We start from the raw sequence: 19,059 nt of genomic DNA on the forward strand, positions 1-19,059 counted from the left end.
GAGGGGCGGCAGCGGGGCCCTGGGAAGGTTGGTGGGTAACATTCGAAGCCCTGTAGTGGGTTCTGCCCTCCAGGATCCTGGAGCAGATGACGAGAAGGGGAGCTAGTGGGAGAAATTAAGCAGTCCATGAAATCCTTGGGTATCATCTGAGCTGAGGTATGTGAAAGAGGTTTGCACATTTAAAGTTGTTTTTACGGTGGGAATTTCTTGAGGACTGAAACCTTGAATGCTCGCTCTTGCATTCCTCACAATTTCTGGCTCACACTCTGCTACGTAGTAAGGGATCAGTTAATGTTTGAAGTTCATGGTGTAAACAGCAAAGTGCGAGAATGCTATGCGTGTGAGTACAGACAGTATAGTACCATCGCCACGGTGTCTGGGAGAAGGTTTCACAGAGGAAGTGACATTCGAGTTGGATTGTGAGGGATGGCGGGGGTTTACTAGGGCATTCCAAGTTAAGGGGGGCATCTTGTGCAGATATTGAAACCGGGGCACTGCAAGTAGTTCAGTTTGACTGGAATGTAGGATGAGTGGATGGGGGGGTTAAGGTTGGAATAATAGAGTGGGGCTGGATTGTGAGGATCCTTTATTCTGTATGTAAAGAAGAGCCATCGGCTTTTTAAAAAAATTTATTTTTATTTTTATTTTTGAGACGCAGTTTCACTCTTTGGCCCAGGCTGGAGTGAAGTGGCGTGATCTCGGCTCACTGCAACTTCCGTCCCCCGGGTTCAAGCGATTCTCCTGCCTCAGCCTCCGTAGTAGCTGGGATTACAGGCACACGCCACCACGCTCGGCTGATTTTTGTATTTTTAGTAGAGACGGGGTTTCACCATGTTGGCCAGGCTGGTCTCGAACTCCTGACTTCAGGTGATCCACCCGCCTCGGCCTCCCAAAATGCTGGGATTACAGGCATGAGCCACCACCCCTGACATGAGCCATTGACTTTTAAAGCAGGAGAATAATTTGATCAGATTTATATGGAAACACTCTTCTAGCAGCATTATGGGGACTTTTCCGTAAGTCTGGTGAGAGTTGATGAAGTTAGCAACTAAGGTGGTGGGTATGGAAAGATAATTTATATGGAAGAAGGGGTGAGGATGATTTGAACGTTTCTATTGTACACGATGATGACTTTACCTGAGAATATGTTTTGCTAGGTATAGATGTGTGGTTTTAGTTTTATTACCTTTAATTGCTTGTACAACACTGACAGAATGAAACTACCTTATGTGTATTGTTTTAAAATAAGAAATCAACATTATCCATCTTTTCACCCAAATGAATAAAGGAATAAAACACAAATAGCACATTTTAAGACACTTCTGTTTAATGAAGAAAAAATTGGCACTTTTTATACTTTGTAAAGTTACAGTTATCCATGTGAATACTGTTATCCATGACAACCAAGTACTAAGGAAGGGTTTTAGGATTTAAAGCCTGCATTCTGTGGAAGCTGCATTAAACCTTTTAAGTCCAGATATTTTTAAGAAGGACTGTTTAGTCACCTTTTTTTTTTTTTGAGACGGAGTCTCGCTCTGTCGCCCAGGCTGGAGGGCAGTGGCGCAATCTCCACTCACTGCAAGCTCCGCCTCCCGGGTTCACTACATGTGCCCGCCACCACACCCTGCTAATTTTTTGTATTTTTAGTAGAGACGGGGTTTCACCGTGTTAGCCAAGATGGTCTCGATCTCCTGACCTCGTGATCCACCCACCTCGGCCTCCCAAAGTGCTGGGATTACAGGTGTGAGCTACCGTGCCCGGCCTAGTCAATTTTATTAGAAGCACATTTTTCTCTGCTTGAACAAGGTATAAGAGCATTTTCAGTAGGATTTTCAGCCTCTGACTTTATCTAAAAAGTCTCTTCTAAATAATCTCTGCACCTGGATTAATAATCCTTTTCTCCTTTATCTTGCTTCACACAGAGTGAGACAGAGGCTCATTCTCTTGCCCAGGCTGGAGTGCAGTGGGATGATCTCAGCTTACTGCAACCTCGCCTCCCAGGTTCAAGTGATTCTCCTGCCCCAGCCTCCTGACTAGCTGGGATTACAGGTGTGCACCACCATGCCCAGCTAATTTTTGTATTTTTAGTAGAGACGGGGTTTCACCATGTTGACCAGGCTGGTCTCGAACTCCTCACCTCAGGTGATCCACCCACCTCGGCCTCCCAAAGTGGTGGGATTACAGGAATGAGCTCCCACACCTGGCCTTAGACAGTTTCTTTTTCCTAGAATTGATACAGAATGTGCAGGACCTAAAGAACTCTAAGGCTTGAAAGAATATAGGACATACTGAACTCTAAAGAAAGGACTACGAGGTCTGTGTTTTGCTTCAATAATACTTAGATGGAACTGTCCAGTGGGCAGTTAGAAATATGGATTTGAAACATCTGGGCATGGTGGCAAATGCCTGTAATCCCAGCACTTTTTGAGGCTAAGGCGGATGGATTGCTTTAGTCCAAGAGTTCGAGACCAGCCTGGGCAACGTGACGAAACCCCATCTCTACAAAAAATCCAAAAAAATTAGCCGGGTGCAGTGATGAATGCCTGTGGTCCCAGCTATTCAGGAGGCTGAGGTGGGAGGATCACCTGAGCTCAGGTGGTGGAGGTTGCAGTGAGCTGAGATTGCACTACTGTACTACTTCAGCCTGGGCTAGAGTGAGACCCTGTCTCAAAAAAAAAAAAAAAGAAAGAAAGAAAAGAAAATGGATTTGAAACTCAGAAGAGAGGTGGAGCTAAAAGTTTGCTATAGATAAGTAGGTGTAGAAGCAATGGGAGTGGAGGAGAGTACCCAGAGAGAGCATGTGGAGTTAAAAAAGAATACTGGGCTGGGCGTGGTGGCTCACACCTGTAATCCCAGCACTTTGAGAGGCCAAGGTGGGCAGATCACGAGGTCAAGAGATTGAGACCATCCTGGCCAACATGGTGAAACCCCATCTCTACTAAAAATACAAAAATTAGCTGAGCATGGTGGTGCGCACCTGTAGTCTCAGCTACTCAGGAGGCTGAGGCAGGAGAATCACTTGAACTCGGGAGGCGGAGGTTGCAGTGAGCTGAGATCGCACCGCTGCACTCCAGCCTAGCGACAGAACAAGACTCCGTCTCAAAAAAAAAGAACACTGATTTTTCACTGACACAAGTCAGTTTGTGGGAACGCATGCAGTACTGTTTTTTTTCCAATGAAGATTCTTTAATGACTTCATTATAGGCCCCAAATAAATATCTAGCCCAAATCATTTTTTTCTGCTGCTTTATGGTTTTATGAGGGTTGTAAGAATTTTGGTCAAAATCTCATACATTTGATACTACCTGCCCTACCGAGCTCACTAAGTTGATACAAAGGTTTTGGGGCAGAATCCGAGCTTTCCTTAAGGGATAGATATATTGGTAGATTTGCCGCCTAGAATAAATATTAACAGTAATTTATTGGCAGAATGACTCTAACATATGAAAATGATTGGCAGAATCTACAAGCATTTAATCTTATTAATCTATAGTCATTCTTCATGTAAGTAATCTAATTTTGCCTGTAATTTTAATATGTGGTTAAATCATATTTTTCTTCTTTGTTTTTATCATTCATTAGTCATATTCTCTTTAATTCTTTAGGATACTGAGGATTTGAAATTAAAGAAATCATTCACCAGACATCATGGAGCCTATATATCCTTTTGCACGGCCCCAGATGAATACCAGGTATAGAAGTATATTTACAAATATTTGTCTTACAGCTGTTCACATAACTTGGGAAGGTAGGTTGAAAGAGAAAAAAGAATATAATCTTTAGAATCAGGAAATTCTGGGTTCACATCCCAGCTCTACCACTTGTTAGGTGGGTGACCTTGATCAAGTTAATTAACTAAGCCTCAGTTCTTTATCTGTAAAATGAGGATGGTAATCTCTGTCTCACAGAAGATTATTGTGTGGAGTTGAATAAGATTACTAAACTAAAGGGTCTAGTACGTAATAGGCACTCAGTAAATACTAGTTTCATCCCTCCTTCAATTATTTTCATAACATAGATCTATATTGATGGGAAATAGTACCTGAACTTAGGAGGCTAAAAATTACATCGGTGTTTGTTTACTTTCTAGAAAAGTGGGAAAGTGGTTGGGTTCCTTCCCTCTTACAAATACTAATTCCTTGATGGGAATAATTTCACATTAGGTATACCAAGTTTCCTCAGATGTTCCTAAGCCTTTGTCATGTGAAGTAGGAGCTTGCCACCTGTCTTCCATTTTTCTCAGTCTGTCGTTACTATGGGGACTGGGCAAATCAGCTTGTATTGTTTGGCTCTTTGGATCATTTATTGCTCTTTTTTCCCCTAAGGAACAACAGTTAATGCTGACGTGTGAATTTTTTTTTCTTCCAAACTAGAATTGCATTCATGGGTCGCCTTTATTCTCTGTAATGTCTTTCTTTGTGCCAGATGTTCTTAATGAAGATAATGGGAAACATGACCCAAGGAGGCTATCATATTCCTTTTGCTTTAATTTTGGCCCTTGTGTTCTACCCCCCTGCCATCTCTTATTTGAAAATTTGTCGGTGGGCAAGGTGGCTCATGCCTGTAATCGTAGCACTTTGGGAGGCTGAGGTGGGCAGATCGCTTGAGCTCAGGAGTTCAAAATCAGCCTGGGCAACATGGGGAAACCCCATGTTGACAGAAAAATTTTGTCTTCTATTCTTAGAAGGGTACAGTTGTGTAACAAGTTCAGCGTATTCTGTTTTTAATTTAAAAAATTTAAATTTTTGTGGGTACATGGTGTATGTATTTATGGGGTATATGACATATTTTTATAAGGCATGCAATGTGTAATAATCACATATGGGAAATAGGGTATCCATCCCCTTAAGCATTTATCTTTTGTGTTAGAGACAATCCAGCTGTACACTTTTAATTATTTTTATTTTTATTTTTATTTTTTTGGAGACAGAGTCTCACTTTGTCACCCATGTTGGAGGGCAGTGGCGCCATCTCGGCTCACTGCAATCTCTGCTTCCTGGGTTCAAATGATTCTCGTGTCTCAGCCACTCGAGTAGCTGGGATTACAGGCGTGCACCACCATGCCCAGCTAACTTCTGTATTTTTAGTAGAGACGGGGTTTCACCATGTTGGCCAGGCTGGTCTTGAAATCCTGACCTCAAGTGATCTGCCCACCTTAGCCTCCCAAAGTGCTAGGATTATAGGTGTGAGCCACTGTGCCCAGCCTAATTATTTTTAAATGTTATTATTTATTACTTTTAGGTTGTTATTGACTATAGTCACCCTGCTGTGCTATCAAATAATAGGTCTGAATCATTCTTTCTGTTTTTTTTTTTTTAAACCCATTAACTGTGTCTACTTCTCACCCAACCCCTACTACTCTTCCCAGCCTCTGGTAACCATCCTTCTACTCTCTGTGTCCATGAGTTCCATTGTTTTGATTTTTAGATCCCACAAATAAGCAAAAACATGTGAAGTTTGTATTTCTGTTCCTGGCTTATTTCACTTAACATGGTGATCTCCAGTTCTAACCATGTTGTTGCAAATGACAGGAATTTATTCTTTTTTTTCTTCCATTGTCTTTTTCTTTTTTCTTTTTTTTGTTTTTTGGGACAGTATCAGGGGACCTGCCCCGATAATCACGTAGGTTCTTTTCTATTTTCCTAAGCATCAGCTGGCTTGAGAAATAAAAGGACAGAGTACAAAAGAGAGAAATTTTAAAGCTGGGCTTCCGGGGGAGACATCACACGTTGGTAGGATCTGTGATGCCCCACAAGCCACAAAAACCAGCAAGTTTTTATTAGGGAGTTTCAAAAGGGGAGGGAGTATACGAATAGGTGTGGGTGACAGACATCAAGTACTTAACAGGGTAATAGAATATCACAAGGCAAGTGGAGGCAGGGCGAGATCACAGGACCACAGGACTGAGGTGAAATTAAAATTGCTAATGAAGTTTTGGGCACCACTGTCATTGATAACATCTTATCGAGAGACAGGGTTTTGAGATGAACCGGTCTGACTAAAATTTATTAGGTGAGAATTTCCTCTTCCTAATATGCCTGGGAGCGCTATGGGAGACTGGAGTTTATTTCATCTCTGCAATCTCGACCATAAGAGACAGGTACGCCCCGGGGGGGCCAGTTCAGAGACCTACCCCTAGGTGCACATTTTCTTTCTCAGGGACATTCCATGCTGAGAAAAAGAATTCGGCGATATTTCTCCCATTTGCTTTTAAAAGAAGAGAAATATGGCTCTGTTCTGCCCGGCTCACCGGCGGTCAGAGTTTAAGGTTATCTCTCTTATTCCCTGAACAATTGCTATTATCCTGTTCTTTTTTCAGGGTACCCACATTTCATATTGTTCAAACACACATGCTGTACAATTTCTGTAGTTAACGCAATTATTACAGGGTCCTGAGACGATATACATCCTTCTCGGCTGACAGGATTAAGAGATTAAAGCAAAGACAGGCATAGGAAATCACAAGGGTATTGATTGGGGAAGTGATAAGTGTCCATGAAATCGTTACAATTTATGTTTAGAGATTGCAGTAAAGACAGGCATAAGAAATTAGAAAAGTATTAATTTGGGGAACTAATAAATGTCCATAAAATCTTCACAATCCACGTTCTTCTGTCATGGCTTTGGCCAGTCCCTCCGTTTGGGGTCCCTGACTTCCCGCAACAAGACAGAGTCTCACTCTGTCACTCAGGCTGGAATGCTGCGGTGCGGTCTCAACTCACTGCAACCTTCGCTGCCCTGATTCAAGCAATTCTCATGCCTCAGCCTCCTGAGTAACTGGGATTACAGGCGTGTGCCACCAAGTCCAGCTAATTTTTTGTTTGTTTGTTTGTTTGTTTTTGAGATGGAGTTTCGCTCTTGTCACCCAAGCTGTAGTGGGATGGCATGATCTTGGCTCACTGAAACCTCTTCCCCCTGGGTTCAACTGATTCTCATGCCTCAGCCTCCCAACTAGCTGGGACTAGAGGCGCGTGGCACCACACCTGGCTAATTTTGTACTTTTAGTAGAGACGGGGTTTCCCCATGTTGGCCAGGCTGGTCTTGAACTCCTGGCCTCAAGTGATCCGCCCGCCTTGGCCTCCCAAAGTGCTGACATAGGTGTGAGCCAGCGGGCCTGGCCCCGTTAGTGGTCTTTTTCTTATTGTGGTTTTCTCGTGTTATACACTCATGTAAAATGAAAAGTTTTTGATGGTACCCTATATGATTTAATATTGAAACCTTGCTTTACACTGCCCCTGGCATCTTTGCTGAGAAATTATTTATAATTATGTCCTTTTGATGCTTCAATAATTAAACTTGTGCTGTATTTTGTTATTCCAAAATACCAAATTTGGAAACACTGGAAAATAATTAAGAATTTATTAAGTTTTTTTGCTTTTCATAACTGTTGGGTATTATCTAACAATTATCTGGAAATCAGTTCAGAAAGACAGATTTTAGGCCAGGAGCCATGGCTCATGCCTATAATCCCAGTGCTTTGGGAGGACAAGGTGGGAAGATTGCTTGAAACCATGAGTTCAAGACCAGCCTGGGGAACATAGTGGGACCCTGTGTCTACAAAAAATACAAAAGTAAACCTCATGTGGTGGTGCACATTTGTGGTCCTAGCTGCTTGAGAGGCTCCCTTGAGCCCAGGAGTTTAAGGCTGCAGTGAGCTATGACTGAGCCCCTGCACTCCAGCTTGGGCAACAGAGCAAGGCCCTGCTCTTTTAAAAAAAAAAAAAAAAAGAAAGAAAAGAAAAGAAAGATTTTAGTTTAAATTTAAATGTAAATTTATGATTTATACTCATTTTTCTGTTACTTAAAAGCGATTTTGTAGGATTGTCTTGTTCTTTTTTAAAAGCTTGTGTATATATAAATTTACATATGCATAGATAAAAAAGGACAAATAAGCCAAATTTTGAGCGCCTATTCTCCTGGTAGTAGAGTTACAAGTGAATTTTCTTTTTTAAAAAGTATTTTTTGGGCCGGGCGCGGTGGCTTACGCCTGTAATCCCAGCACTTTGGGAGGCTGAGGCGGGTGGATCATGAGGTCAGGAGTTTGAGACTAGCTTGGCCAACATGGTGAAACCCCGTCTCTACTAAAGATACAAAAAATTACCTGCGTGTGGTGGCAGACGCCTGTAATCCTAGCTACTCAGGAGGCTGAGGTGGGAGGATCACTTGAACCCAGAGGTGGAGGTTGCAGTGAGCTGAGATCACGCCATTGCACTCCAGCCTGGGCAACAGGGTAAGACTCCGTCTGAAAAACAAAAAAAAAAGGCCGGGCATGGTGGCTCACGCCTGTAATCCCAGCACTTTGAGAGGCTGAGGCGGGCTGATCATGAGGTCAGGAGATCGAGACCATCCCGACTAACGGTGAAACCCTGTCTCTACTAAAAATACAAAAAATTAGCCAGGCATGGTGGTATGCGCCTGTAGTCCCAGCTACTTGGGAGGCTGAGGCTGGAGAATCGCTTCAACCTGGAAGGCAGAGGTTGCAGTAAGCCGAGATTGCACCACAGCACTCCAGCCTGGGTGACAGAGTGAGAATCCGTCTCAAAAAATAAAAAAGTATTTTTTGGCCAGGCACAGTGGCTAATGCCTGTAATCCTAGCACTTTGGGAGGCTGAGGCAGGTGGATGACTTGAGGTCAGGAGTTCGAGACCAGCTTGGCCCACATGGCGAAACCCCGTCTCTACTAAAAATACAAAAAGTAGCCGGGTGTGGTGGCGCACTCCTGTAATCTCAGCTACTCAGGAAGCTCAGGCAGGGGAATTGCTTGAACCTGGGAGGTAGAGGTTGCAGTGAGCTGAGATCACGCCACTGCGCTCCAGCCTGGGTGATGGAGTGAGACTTTGTCTCAAAAAAAAAAAAAAAAAAATATATATATATATATATATATATATATATATATATATATAAACTTTGAAAATTACAAAAGTAGTCTGAAAATACCATCACCTTAAGGATAGTTAGTTGTTTCCTAGCAAATGTCTACCAAGTTTGCTATTCCTTGTGCTTTAATGTTACGTTGTTTTTTCAAAAGGTTTCCTTCAAGCAGGATGGTACCTTTCTACTTTCCTCCATCAAAATGTGCACTTTGGAACCCAACGCCAACTGGAGATTTCATCTACTTACATCTCAGTTACTATAGGTATAACATGTTTCTTCTTTTCAAATCAAACCAGTATAAACAAGAGTAATAGAAAGATGTATAAGGCAAAGTTGATTACTATGACCAATTATTCATTTTTCTTTACTTTTCTTTTAGAAGCTCCCCTCAGGCAAAATTTTCCTTCTGCTGCTTCTTAACATCTGTTCCTTGTACTTTTGAGAGATAATCTTATCTTCCCAGTTTTCTGCAAATTCTGCATATTGTAGGAATTCAAAAGAGGTGAAATATAATAAAAACTGAAAGTGCTTTTTATTATGTCAGCATGGTGTCTTTGTAGAACATTGAAAAGTCTGAACCAGTTTTTGAGTGGATCAGATTAGAAGGAATATAAAATCTTGTGGTTACATCCAGGACCTTGACAGAAAGACAAGAAAGTTTAGGTGTAAAGTAATAGAAAATAGATCTATTGAGGTTTTGTACATAAGAATTACTTGTTAAAAGTAGTATTCTAAGAAGGATAGATTATGGTGGGGAGAGCCTTGAGTCAGCCTAGCTTCAAGATGCTTTTCTGTAATCACACAGGTGTATATTGTAATGGTTTAAGGTGCTATAACTGGGCTGGGTGCGGTGGCTCACACCTGTAACCCCAGCACTTTGGGAGGTTGAGGCAGGAGGATTGCTTGAAGTCAGGAGTTTGAAACCAGCCTGGGCAACAAAGTGAGACCTTGTCTCAATAAAAAATTAAAATACAAAGTAAAAAAAAACAAAATAAGAAAAAAAAAACGGTCCAGTAACTGGAGCAGACTGCCTAGGGAATCAAATCCTGATTCTAGTACTTATTTATGCAACCTCAGTAAAGTAGCCAAGGATCAGTTTCCTTATTTATAAAATGACTATAATAATACCAGTTTCACAGTTCTCTTGTAGGGGTTAAATAAGACTCTGTAAAGCAATTGTCACAGTGCCTGGAATAGAAAGTATTTCATAAATGGCATCTATTATACATTATAAGGACTTAGAGCAATGTAGCTGTATTCAGATCAAGAGGAAAGAATGAAACAAGGTGTTTTGAATAAATAATTTGTGGTATTTGATGATTGACTGAATAGAGGAACTGAAGGAAAGATACAAGTCAGAAAGTATTAAGGTTCAACACTAGTTGGCAGAGAAGGGTGGTATCATTGACAAAAATAGGGAGAGTCTTATGGAAGTTCAACTAAATAATGGTTAGTCCTGTTTTTTGTTGTTGTTGTTGTCTTTCTGTACATTTTGAGCAGTTTCCTTTGTTTTTCAAGTCTGCTTATTTTCTCTTTAGCTGTGCTTAGCTGCCATCTAACCTGTTCATTTAAGTTTGGTTGTTTTTTTTTTGAGAGGAGTTTTGCTCTTGTTGTCCAGGCTGGAGTGCAATGGCATGATGTCGGCTCACTGCAACGTCCGCCTCCCACGTACAAGTGATTCTCCTGTCTCAACCTCCCAAGTAGCTCGAATTACAGGCATGCGCCACTACGCCTGGCTAATTTTTTTGTATTTAGTAGAGATGGGGTTTCACCATGTTAGTCAGGCTGGTCACGAACTCCTGACCTCAGGTGATCCACCTGCCTCAGCCTCCCAAAGTGCTGGGATTACAGGCGTGTGCCACCACTCCCAGCCCTCATTTAGGTTTTTTAAATGTGGCGGTGTACCATATATATGAAAGGATACTTATAGTATATATGCATAGTTAATAGAATAACAATAAACATTTGTGTACCTATACCCAGTTAATTATATAACTTATTGAATTTTTACAAATTATATTTTTTATTTCTTTAAGTTCTGTATGGTTTTTTAATTCAAATTTGCCTGGTCTTTTTTCATAGTATCTTATTCCTGGCTTATATTTTGGTTTTCCTTTTACATTTTTTAAAACATTTAAATCATACTATATTTGGTATTCAATACAGTAGTTTCCCCCCTTTATACATGGTTTCACTTTCCATGGTTTCAGTTACCCACAGTATAATACAATAAGGTATTTTGAGAGACAGACTATATTCACACAACTTTTTTACAGTATACTGTTAAAATTATTCTATTATTAATTATTCTTGTTAATCACTTACTGTGCCTAATTTATAAATTAAACTTTATCATAGATATGTATGTATAGGAAGAAACATAGTATATATAGGATTTGTTACTATCTGCGGTTTCAGACATCCACTGGGGGTCTGGAACATGTCTCCCAGAGATAGGGGGCACTACTGTAATGCTAATTATATCTGAAGCCCATACACAGTATGTAAAGAAATAGATGTGACTATTTCAATCAAAATTTACTTACAAAAACAGGAGACCTACATGCTGAGGTTCATAAAGTTAACAAAATGCCTGGAGAACAACTATAGTTTCAGTGTCTGTTTATTGCCATTCTAGTTTCCAAGTGGCCCTCCCTATCCCCTGCCTTTGACCCTGGGATTTCCTGACAATGATCTTTCTGTACATTTTTTAAAATGTGTGTTATAATTTAGACAGCATTTTATGGCAGGAGGGTTTTTTTTAAGAAATGAGGTCTACCATATTTGTAAAAGACTTGTTGTTTTTCAGAAATCCAAAGCTTGTGGTGACTGAAAAGACCATCCGACTTGCTTATCGTCATGCTAAGCAGAATAAAAAAAATTCGTCATGCTTTTTACTTGGTTCTCTGACAGTAGACGAAGGTAATACACTTTTAAAAATGGACCAGTGCTCACTCCTGTAATCCCAGAACGTTGGGAGGCTAGAGTGGGAGGATCACTTGAACCTAGGAGTTTAAGACCAGCTTGCATAACATAGGAAGACTCCATCAGTACAAGAAAACATTTTTTAAAATGACTTGTATGACTGCAATAGAATTTATCGATTCGGCCAACTATTGTATTTGCTTTGTGCTAATTTTCTTTGCTAATTAAAGGATATGAAGATGAGTAAAACTGTTAATTACAGAGTTCACTATCTGGTCAGATGGATCAATATATATAAGCAAGTAAGACTTTAGCATACGTTTATAAGAGTTTAGTTTAGTATTTAAGAGTTTAGTGTACTATTGGTATGAACAAAGTGCTTTGCTATAATGTAGTCTTGCTTGGTTGATTTTATGTTTTTAATTAGTATGCTATATAATAGCTGTTATTTTTGTTCTACAGATGAAGAAGGTGTAACATTGACAGTAGATCGCTTTGATCCTGGTCGAGAAGTACCTGAATGCCTAGAAATAACCCCTACTGCTTCTCTTCCTGGGGACTTTTTGATTCCATGCAAAGTTCATACTCAAGAACTTTGTTCAAGAGAAATGATAGTTCACAGTGTAGATGACTTCAGTTCAGCTTTAAAGGTGCGATTCATTGACAACTTGATAGTTAATTCAACACAAGAATCAAACTATGTTTAGTATGCTGTATTTTAGTAAAACTGTATTTGAGAATTATTCACAATAATTTGATTGAATTATCATGAACCTAAACTCCAACTAAATGTGTTTCTGAGGGCAAAAACTCTAGGTAAGCGATATGAGTAGCCTTTCAGAAGAAGCAGTGTAACCGAGATAAGAAAGTTCAAGATGTACTTAGGGTAGTGTTTAGGGTATACATTTTTGCTGAATTTGTGGGCAGTCAGACTGGAGTATTAATTTGGTCAGATTATAGAGAGGCTTGGCTGGGCGCGGTGGCTCCTGTCTGTAATCCTAACACTTTGGGAGGCTGAGGCAGGTGGATTGCTGGAGCCCGGGAGGTTGAGCCGTGATCACACCACTGCACTCCAGCCTTGGTGGGAGCAAGACCCTGTCTCAAGAAAGAAGAGCCTTGTCTGCCACCCTAACGAATTTGAACTTTGTCATATGGGCCATGTAGTAATTGAAGGTTCCTGAAAAAAGAAAACACTGTCAAATCAGAAATAATTAATCTGATAGGGTAGGCTGACCGAAGTTAGAGAGAGTAGCCATTGTAGAAGTTGGGCGGGTGTGTATTACAGAGGGATGTATTAGCCTATAGTACAATGGTAGCAGTGAAACTAGGAAGGACACAGTGGGCATGGGCAAATACAGAGGGAGAACTAACTTGACAATTTGTGGTAACAAGAAAGGAATCAAAGAGGAATGGACTTTAGATTCTCTGAGGCTCAATCAGAATTATTTTATGAGGCCAGGCACGGTGGCTCACGCCTGTAATCCCAGCACTTTGAGAGGCTGAGGCGGGCTGATCAGGAGGAGTTCAAGACCAGCCTGGCCAACATGGTAAAACCTTGTCTCTACTAAAAATATAAAAATTTAGCTGGGTGTGGTGGCATACACCTGTAATCCCAGCTACTTGGGAGGCTGAGGCAGGAGAATTGCTTGAACTGGGAGGTGGAGTTTGTGGTGAGCTGGGATTGCGCCACTGCACTCCAGCCTGGGCAAAAAGAACAAGACTCCTTCTCAAGAAAAAAAAAAGAATTATTTTATGTCCATTTTTTCCCATGTAGTAAATATTTATTGGGGGTGACTCCCCAATAAGACTGAAGTGCTGCTATGATAATCTACATTGAAAATGTGTAGTGGAGCTTGGGACAGTAAATCTTACTTGCTTTGATATAATTATTCACATAATCTTTTGGTCACATGGAATAAATGAGAATTGAAATGTTGTAAATCAGAACTCATTTAATTTTATTAGTGCAAGATATTATATATGTATATGTATCAGTATAAAATAAACTTTGGAGATATGGGCACATTTCAAAGTTTTAAAATAATTATTTAATATTGATTTCTCAGGCTCTACAGTGCCATATATGTAGCAAAGATTCCTTGGACTGTGGTAAGCTGCTTTCCCTAAGAGTTCATATCACTTCCAGGGAGAGTTTGGACAGTGTGGAATTTGACTTGCATTGGGCAGCAGTAACTCTAGCAAATAACTTTAAATGCACACCTGTGAAGCCCATCCCCATTATTCCAACAGCTCTGGCAAGAAACTTGAGCAGTAATCTGAATATTTCTCAAGTTCAAGGGATTTATAAATATGGGTAAGTAAAAGATACATTAATCTCAACATTAGTTGCATGAGTATATTTTCAGAATGTCCATGTAATGTGAAAGAATTGTGCAGTCAGTTTATATGCCAGAGACATGGTGGCTTGGTTAATAACCAGGGAAAGTAAAAAATGAAATGGTTTATTTTTGTTGAATATGAAGTTTTCTTTAAATTATGCCACCACCCACAGAAAATTGGTGGTAGGACCTGGCACAGTGGCTCACACCTGTAATCCCAGTACTTTGGGAGGCCCAGGCGGGCGGATCACCTGAGGTCAGGAGTTCAAGATCAGTCTGGCCAACATGGTGAAACCCCGTCTCTACTAAAAATATAAAAATTAGCTGAGCGTGGTGGTGCATGCCTGTAGTCCCAGTTACTCGAGAGGTTGAGGCAGGAGGATCACTTGAACCTGGGAGGTGGAGGTTGCAATGAGCTGAGATCGTACCACTGCACTCTAGCCTGGGCAACAGAGACTCCGTTTCAAAAAAAAAAAAAAAAAAGGCAAAACTGAGTGGCCATAAAGTATAATGTCTGGATAACTCAGTTCTTTTTTTGAGATGGTGTCTTGTTCTGTCACCCAGACTGGAGTGCAGTGGTGGGATCTTGGCTCACTGTAACCTCCACTTCCATGGTTCAAGTGATCCTCCCACCTCAGCCTCCTGAGTAGCTGTGATTACAGGTGCATGCCACTACACTGGCTAATTTTTGTATTTTTAGTAGAGATGAGGTTTCACCATGTTGGCCAGGCTGGACTTGAACTCCAGACCTCAGGTGATCCTCCTGCCTCAGCCTCCCAAAGTGCTGAGATTACAGGGGTGAGCCACCATGCCCAGCCCCAGAGACCTCAGTTCTAAAAAAAAAAAAAAAAAAGTTGGTGGTAAAAATTATATTAAAATTGGAGGCCGAGGCGGGCGGATCACGAGGTCAGAGTTCAAGACTAGCCTCACCAACATGGTGAAACTCCATCTCTACTAAAAATAACAAACAAACAAAAAAGCCGGGCATGGTGGCGCGTGCCTGTAATCCCAGCTACTGAGGAGGCTGAGGCAGGAGAATTGCCTGAACCTGGGAGGCGGAGGTTGTAGTGAGCTGAGATCACACCATTGCACTTCAGTGTGGGCGGCAGAGCGAGACTCTGTCTCAAAAAAACCAAAAAACAAACAAACAAAAAATTGGTTGATAATTTATTATTTGAAAATGTAAGGAGAAATTATGTTCTATATTGTATATTCTGTATTATTCTTTGTATTTTATTTAGGTTTTAGGCCTTTTTTTTTTCTTAACTATAACCTGACAAATTATGAACCCAAGGGAGGCTAGAGAATTTATTTATAGTATGCGGTTTTAACTGTGAATAATGAGCATTCCAGATAGAGAAAGGAGATAATTAAATAAAAAGTTACAGTACTCTTGCTTACCAAATTGCCAACTACTTGAGGGTGGAGTTTCCTCACAGAGCTGGAGTAGAATCCTCTCCAGCTTCCTATCTCCACTCTTAATTTCTTAGGAAATATAAGCCAAAATGCATGCTTTCTAATCTTCAGCAAGGCTGCTTCCCTGAATCTTCATCTATTTTCTTTATCTATTATCTACAAAACTAGGTTAGACAATGTAACTACTCTACTTTAAAGTTTGACCAGAGACTGCTCCAAGTATTACACTTCTGGCTTCCTTTCCCAGTGACTCCACCCTAGTTCCTGTTAGGCCTTTCAATCTAAAAATGTTTGCCGAAGTACACTCAATTCCAAGTCTTATTCTCTAAAAATACCTCTTCAGAACCAGATTCTGACCAGAGCTGTGCTTTCTGATTGGAGTGGCCCAAAGGAAAAATTGTTGGTATATTCCAAAATCATGGAGTGGTCAAAAGTGAGCAAAAATTGTTTGAGTTAAATGAAACATTTAATTTTCTTAATTAATAAAGTACTTCTCAAGTGGAGCATGGGATTTTTTGTTTAAATTAACAAAAAAATTAATTTGTTTTCCTTAGTACCCATGCCCATTTACTTGTATAGCATGAATTTACCTTTCTTGGAATTATCCATCTGTGACTGCTGGGCGGGCATGCTGGTAATAACCAGGATGTTCAGAATTCTGTCAATCACCTATTCTGCTTGCTATTTCCTATCTAGAATCATCTATTAAATTGGTGACATTTGCCATGCCAGGTGCATTGACACACACCTGTAATCCCAGCTGCTTGGGAGAGTGAGGCAGGAGGATGGCTTGAGCTTAGGATTTCAAGGCTGCAGTAAGCTACAATTGTGCCTGTGAATAGCCACTGCTCTCCAGCTAGGACAATGTAGTGAGACCCCATCATTAAAAAAAAAATTTGACATTTGCCCTTTATATACCCTAATATTTACTAGGGCCCATTACGGAATAGGTATTATGTTAGACATTGGAAATAAATAGATTAAAAACTATAGTTACTATCTATTGAATATGTTGACATGTAAACATGATGTGTTGTAATGGAGGTTTATATACAGTGCTGGGAAAGTAGGGGGAGGGATGTCCAAAATGCCTGGGGAAATCATGGAAAGCCTGAACTAATTCTTTTTTTTTTTTTTTTTGAGATGGAGTCTCGCTCTGTTGCCAGGCTGGAGTGCAGTGGCACGATCTCAACTCACTGCAGCAACCTCCACCTCCTGGGTTCAAGTGATTCTCCTGCCTCAGCCTCCCAAGTAGCTGGGATTACAGGCGCCCACCACCATGCCTGGCTAATTTTTGTATTTTTAGTAGAGATGGGGTTTCACCATCTTGGCCAGGCTTGTCTTGAACTCCTGACCTCATGATCCACCCGCCTCAGCCTTCCAAAGTGTTGGGATTACAGGCGTGAGCCACTGGGCCCGGCCAGCCTGAACTAATTCTTTTAAGGAGTAGAAATTTATCAGATGGGCAAGACATGAGGGAGAACTTTCAAAGCAGCTGTGTCATTGTTGATAATGTAAATCTTACACCAACTCAGGCTTAATATTCTTGTCACAAGACCTGACAAATGTATTGTCTTTGTGTTTTAGTGTTATTAGAGCAATAAAATATATCATCAGTGGTACTACCAAGGCTTTATATCACTAATGGCATTGTTTTTGTTTTGTGTTTTTGAGACGGAGTCTCACTCTGTCGCCCAGGCTGAACTGCAGTGGTGCGATCTTGGCTCACTGCAACCTCCACTTCCTGGGTTCAAGTGATTCATTCTCCTGCCTCAGCCTCCCGAGTAGCTGGGATTACAGGCATGTGCCACAATGCCTGGCTAATTTTTTTTTTGTATTTTCAGTAGAGATGGGGTTTTGCCATGTTGGCCGTGCTGGTCTCGAACTCCTCACCTCAAGTGATCTGCCCACCTCGGCCTCCCAAAGTGCTGGGATTACAGTAAGCATGAGCCACCATGCCTGGCCCACTAATGGCATTGTTTTCGAAGAAAGACATAACAATAAAATTAACAATTCTACTTTGGTTTTTTGTATTCTTATAACTTGCTGTCAATAAAAAATATAATAAAATATAAATATAGTATAATGTCCTTTTAGGAAAGAGTGAGCTTTTGGGTTTTATGATGGTTCCAAAGTCCTTTGATAGTGGTTGGAGGAATATGGCACATGGCAGGTTGATTATACCTCTCCTAATTCAGTCTCCTTCACTTAGAAGTCACATCTGTTGCAGTCTTGTCAAATCACTTGGATACATGAACATTTTCCAGTAATAGGGAATTCAGTTCTTCCAAGGAAACCTATTTGGTTCTGAAACTGCCTATCTTAATGTTAATGCTCTTGATTAAAGTAAATTGTAAGTAAAGTTATAGAACAAAACTTTTAAAAAAGGTGTATAATCTTCAATGTCTTTTAATTGATAGATGGAAGTTTTAAGGTATTAAATCTCTTTAATCTCTTCCTCTTACCCCAGAGTCTTTTTACTGAGTCAGTAAAAAGTTTCTGTTTCTTTTGTGTGTGCAAGACAATGTTCATTTGAATTATCTCCCCTTTCTAAAGTATGCTTCAGCATTTAGATTATGTCTTGTAGGTAAAAAGTACATAATTTCAGTTATTTTCACATGAATGTCTTCTGTTTAGATATCTTACCATGGATGAAACACGCAAATTGTTACTTTTGTTGGAATCTGATCCCAAGGTTTATTCTCTACCATTGGTGGGAATGTAAGTATTACATTATTTATGAAAACCTTATCAGCCAAATGTTCAAATGTATATGATAAGCATGGACTCAGTTGTACTATAAATATTTAGATCATTTTATAAAGCCACAAAGATAAGTGGTTGTCAATTTTTCTTATTTTACTAGTAGCATCAGCTAAAATAAGATTTTACCCAATCTTTTTTTTCAGATGGAGTCTTGCTCTGTGCCCAGACTGGAGTGCAGTGGAGAGATCTCGGCTCACTGCAATCTCCATCCCCCAGGTTCAAGTGATTCTCGTGCCTCACCCTCCTAAGTAGCTGGGATTACAGGCGTGTATCACCATGCCTGGCTAATTTTTGGTTTTTTAGTAGAGACGGGGTTTTACCATGTTGGCCAGGCTCGTCTCAAACCTATGGCCTCAAGTGATTTACCTGCCTCAGCCTCCCAAAGTGCTTGGATTACAGGTGTGAACCATCGTGCTCAGCCAGATTTTGCCCAATCTTAGGAAGAACTCTAACATATAAAACAGATAAAAGTTTAATTCTATGGCCAGGCGCAGTGGCTCATGCCTGTAATCCCAGCACTTTTGGAGGCTAAGGTGGGCGGGTCACCTGAGGTCAGGAGTTCAAGGCCAGCCTGGATAACACAGTGAAACCCCGTTTCTACTAAAAATACAAAAAATTAGCCAGGCATGGTGGTGCGTGCCTGTAATCCCAGCTACTCGGGAGGCTGAGGCAGGAGAATCACTTGAACCCGGGAGGTGGAGGTTGCAGTGAGCTGAGATTGCGCCATTGCACTCCAGCT

The 19,059-nt window shown here is 40.7% G+C and overlaps 1 protein-coding gene across 14 annotated transcripts in view; it reads left to right on the plus strand.

Annotated features, from left to right (window-relative positions):
- STIL (STIL centriolar assembly protein) overlaps positions 1 to 19,059 on the plus strand; it is an 81,463-nt gene that overhangs the window by 19,820 nt on the left and 42,584 nt on the right. For 6 of the 14 annotated variants that reach the window (XM_063656533.1, XM_063656543.1, XM_054488867.2 and 3 more), the window contains exons 3-8: positions 3,606 to 3,692; positions 9,029 to 9,136; positions 11,684 to 11,796; positions 12,262 to 12,449; positions 13,866 to 14,113; positions 18,192 to 18,275. In XM_063656533.1, the coding sequence (XP_063512603.1) occupies positions 3,649 to 3,692; positions 9,029 to 9,136; positions 11,684 to 11,796; positions 12,262 to 12,449; positions 13,866 to 14,113; positions 18,192 to 18,275 (785 nt within the window). In that variant the 5' untranslated portion in view covers positions 3,606 to 3,648. Of the gene's footprint in view, positions 1 to 56; positions 157 to 3,605; positions 3,693 to 9,028; positions 9,137 to 11,683; positions 11,797 to 12,261; positions 12,450 to 13,865; positions 14,114 to 18,191; positions 18,276 to 19,059 lie in introns of all 14 variants that reach the window. The other 8 variants (XM_054488884.2, XM_054488893.2, XM_063656578.1 and 5 more) reach the window with 3 other exon arrangements.

The sequence above is a fragment of the Pongo pygmaeus genome, chromosome 1 (genome assembly GCF_028885625.2).
Source record: "Pongo pygmaeus isolate AG05252 chromosome 1, NHGRI_mPonPyg2-v2.0_pri, whole genome shotgun sequence".
Taxonomy (NCBI): domain Eukaryota; kingdom Metazoa; phylum Chordata; class Mammalia; order Primates; family Hominidae; genus Pongo; species Pongo pygmaeus.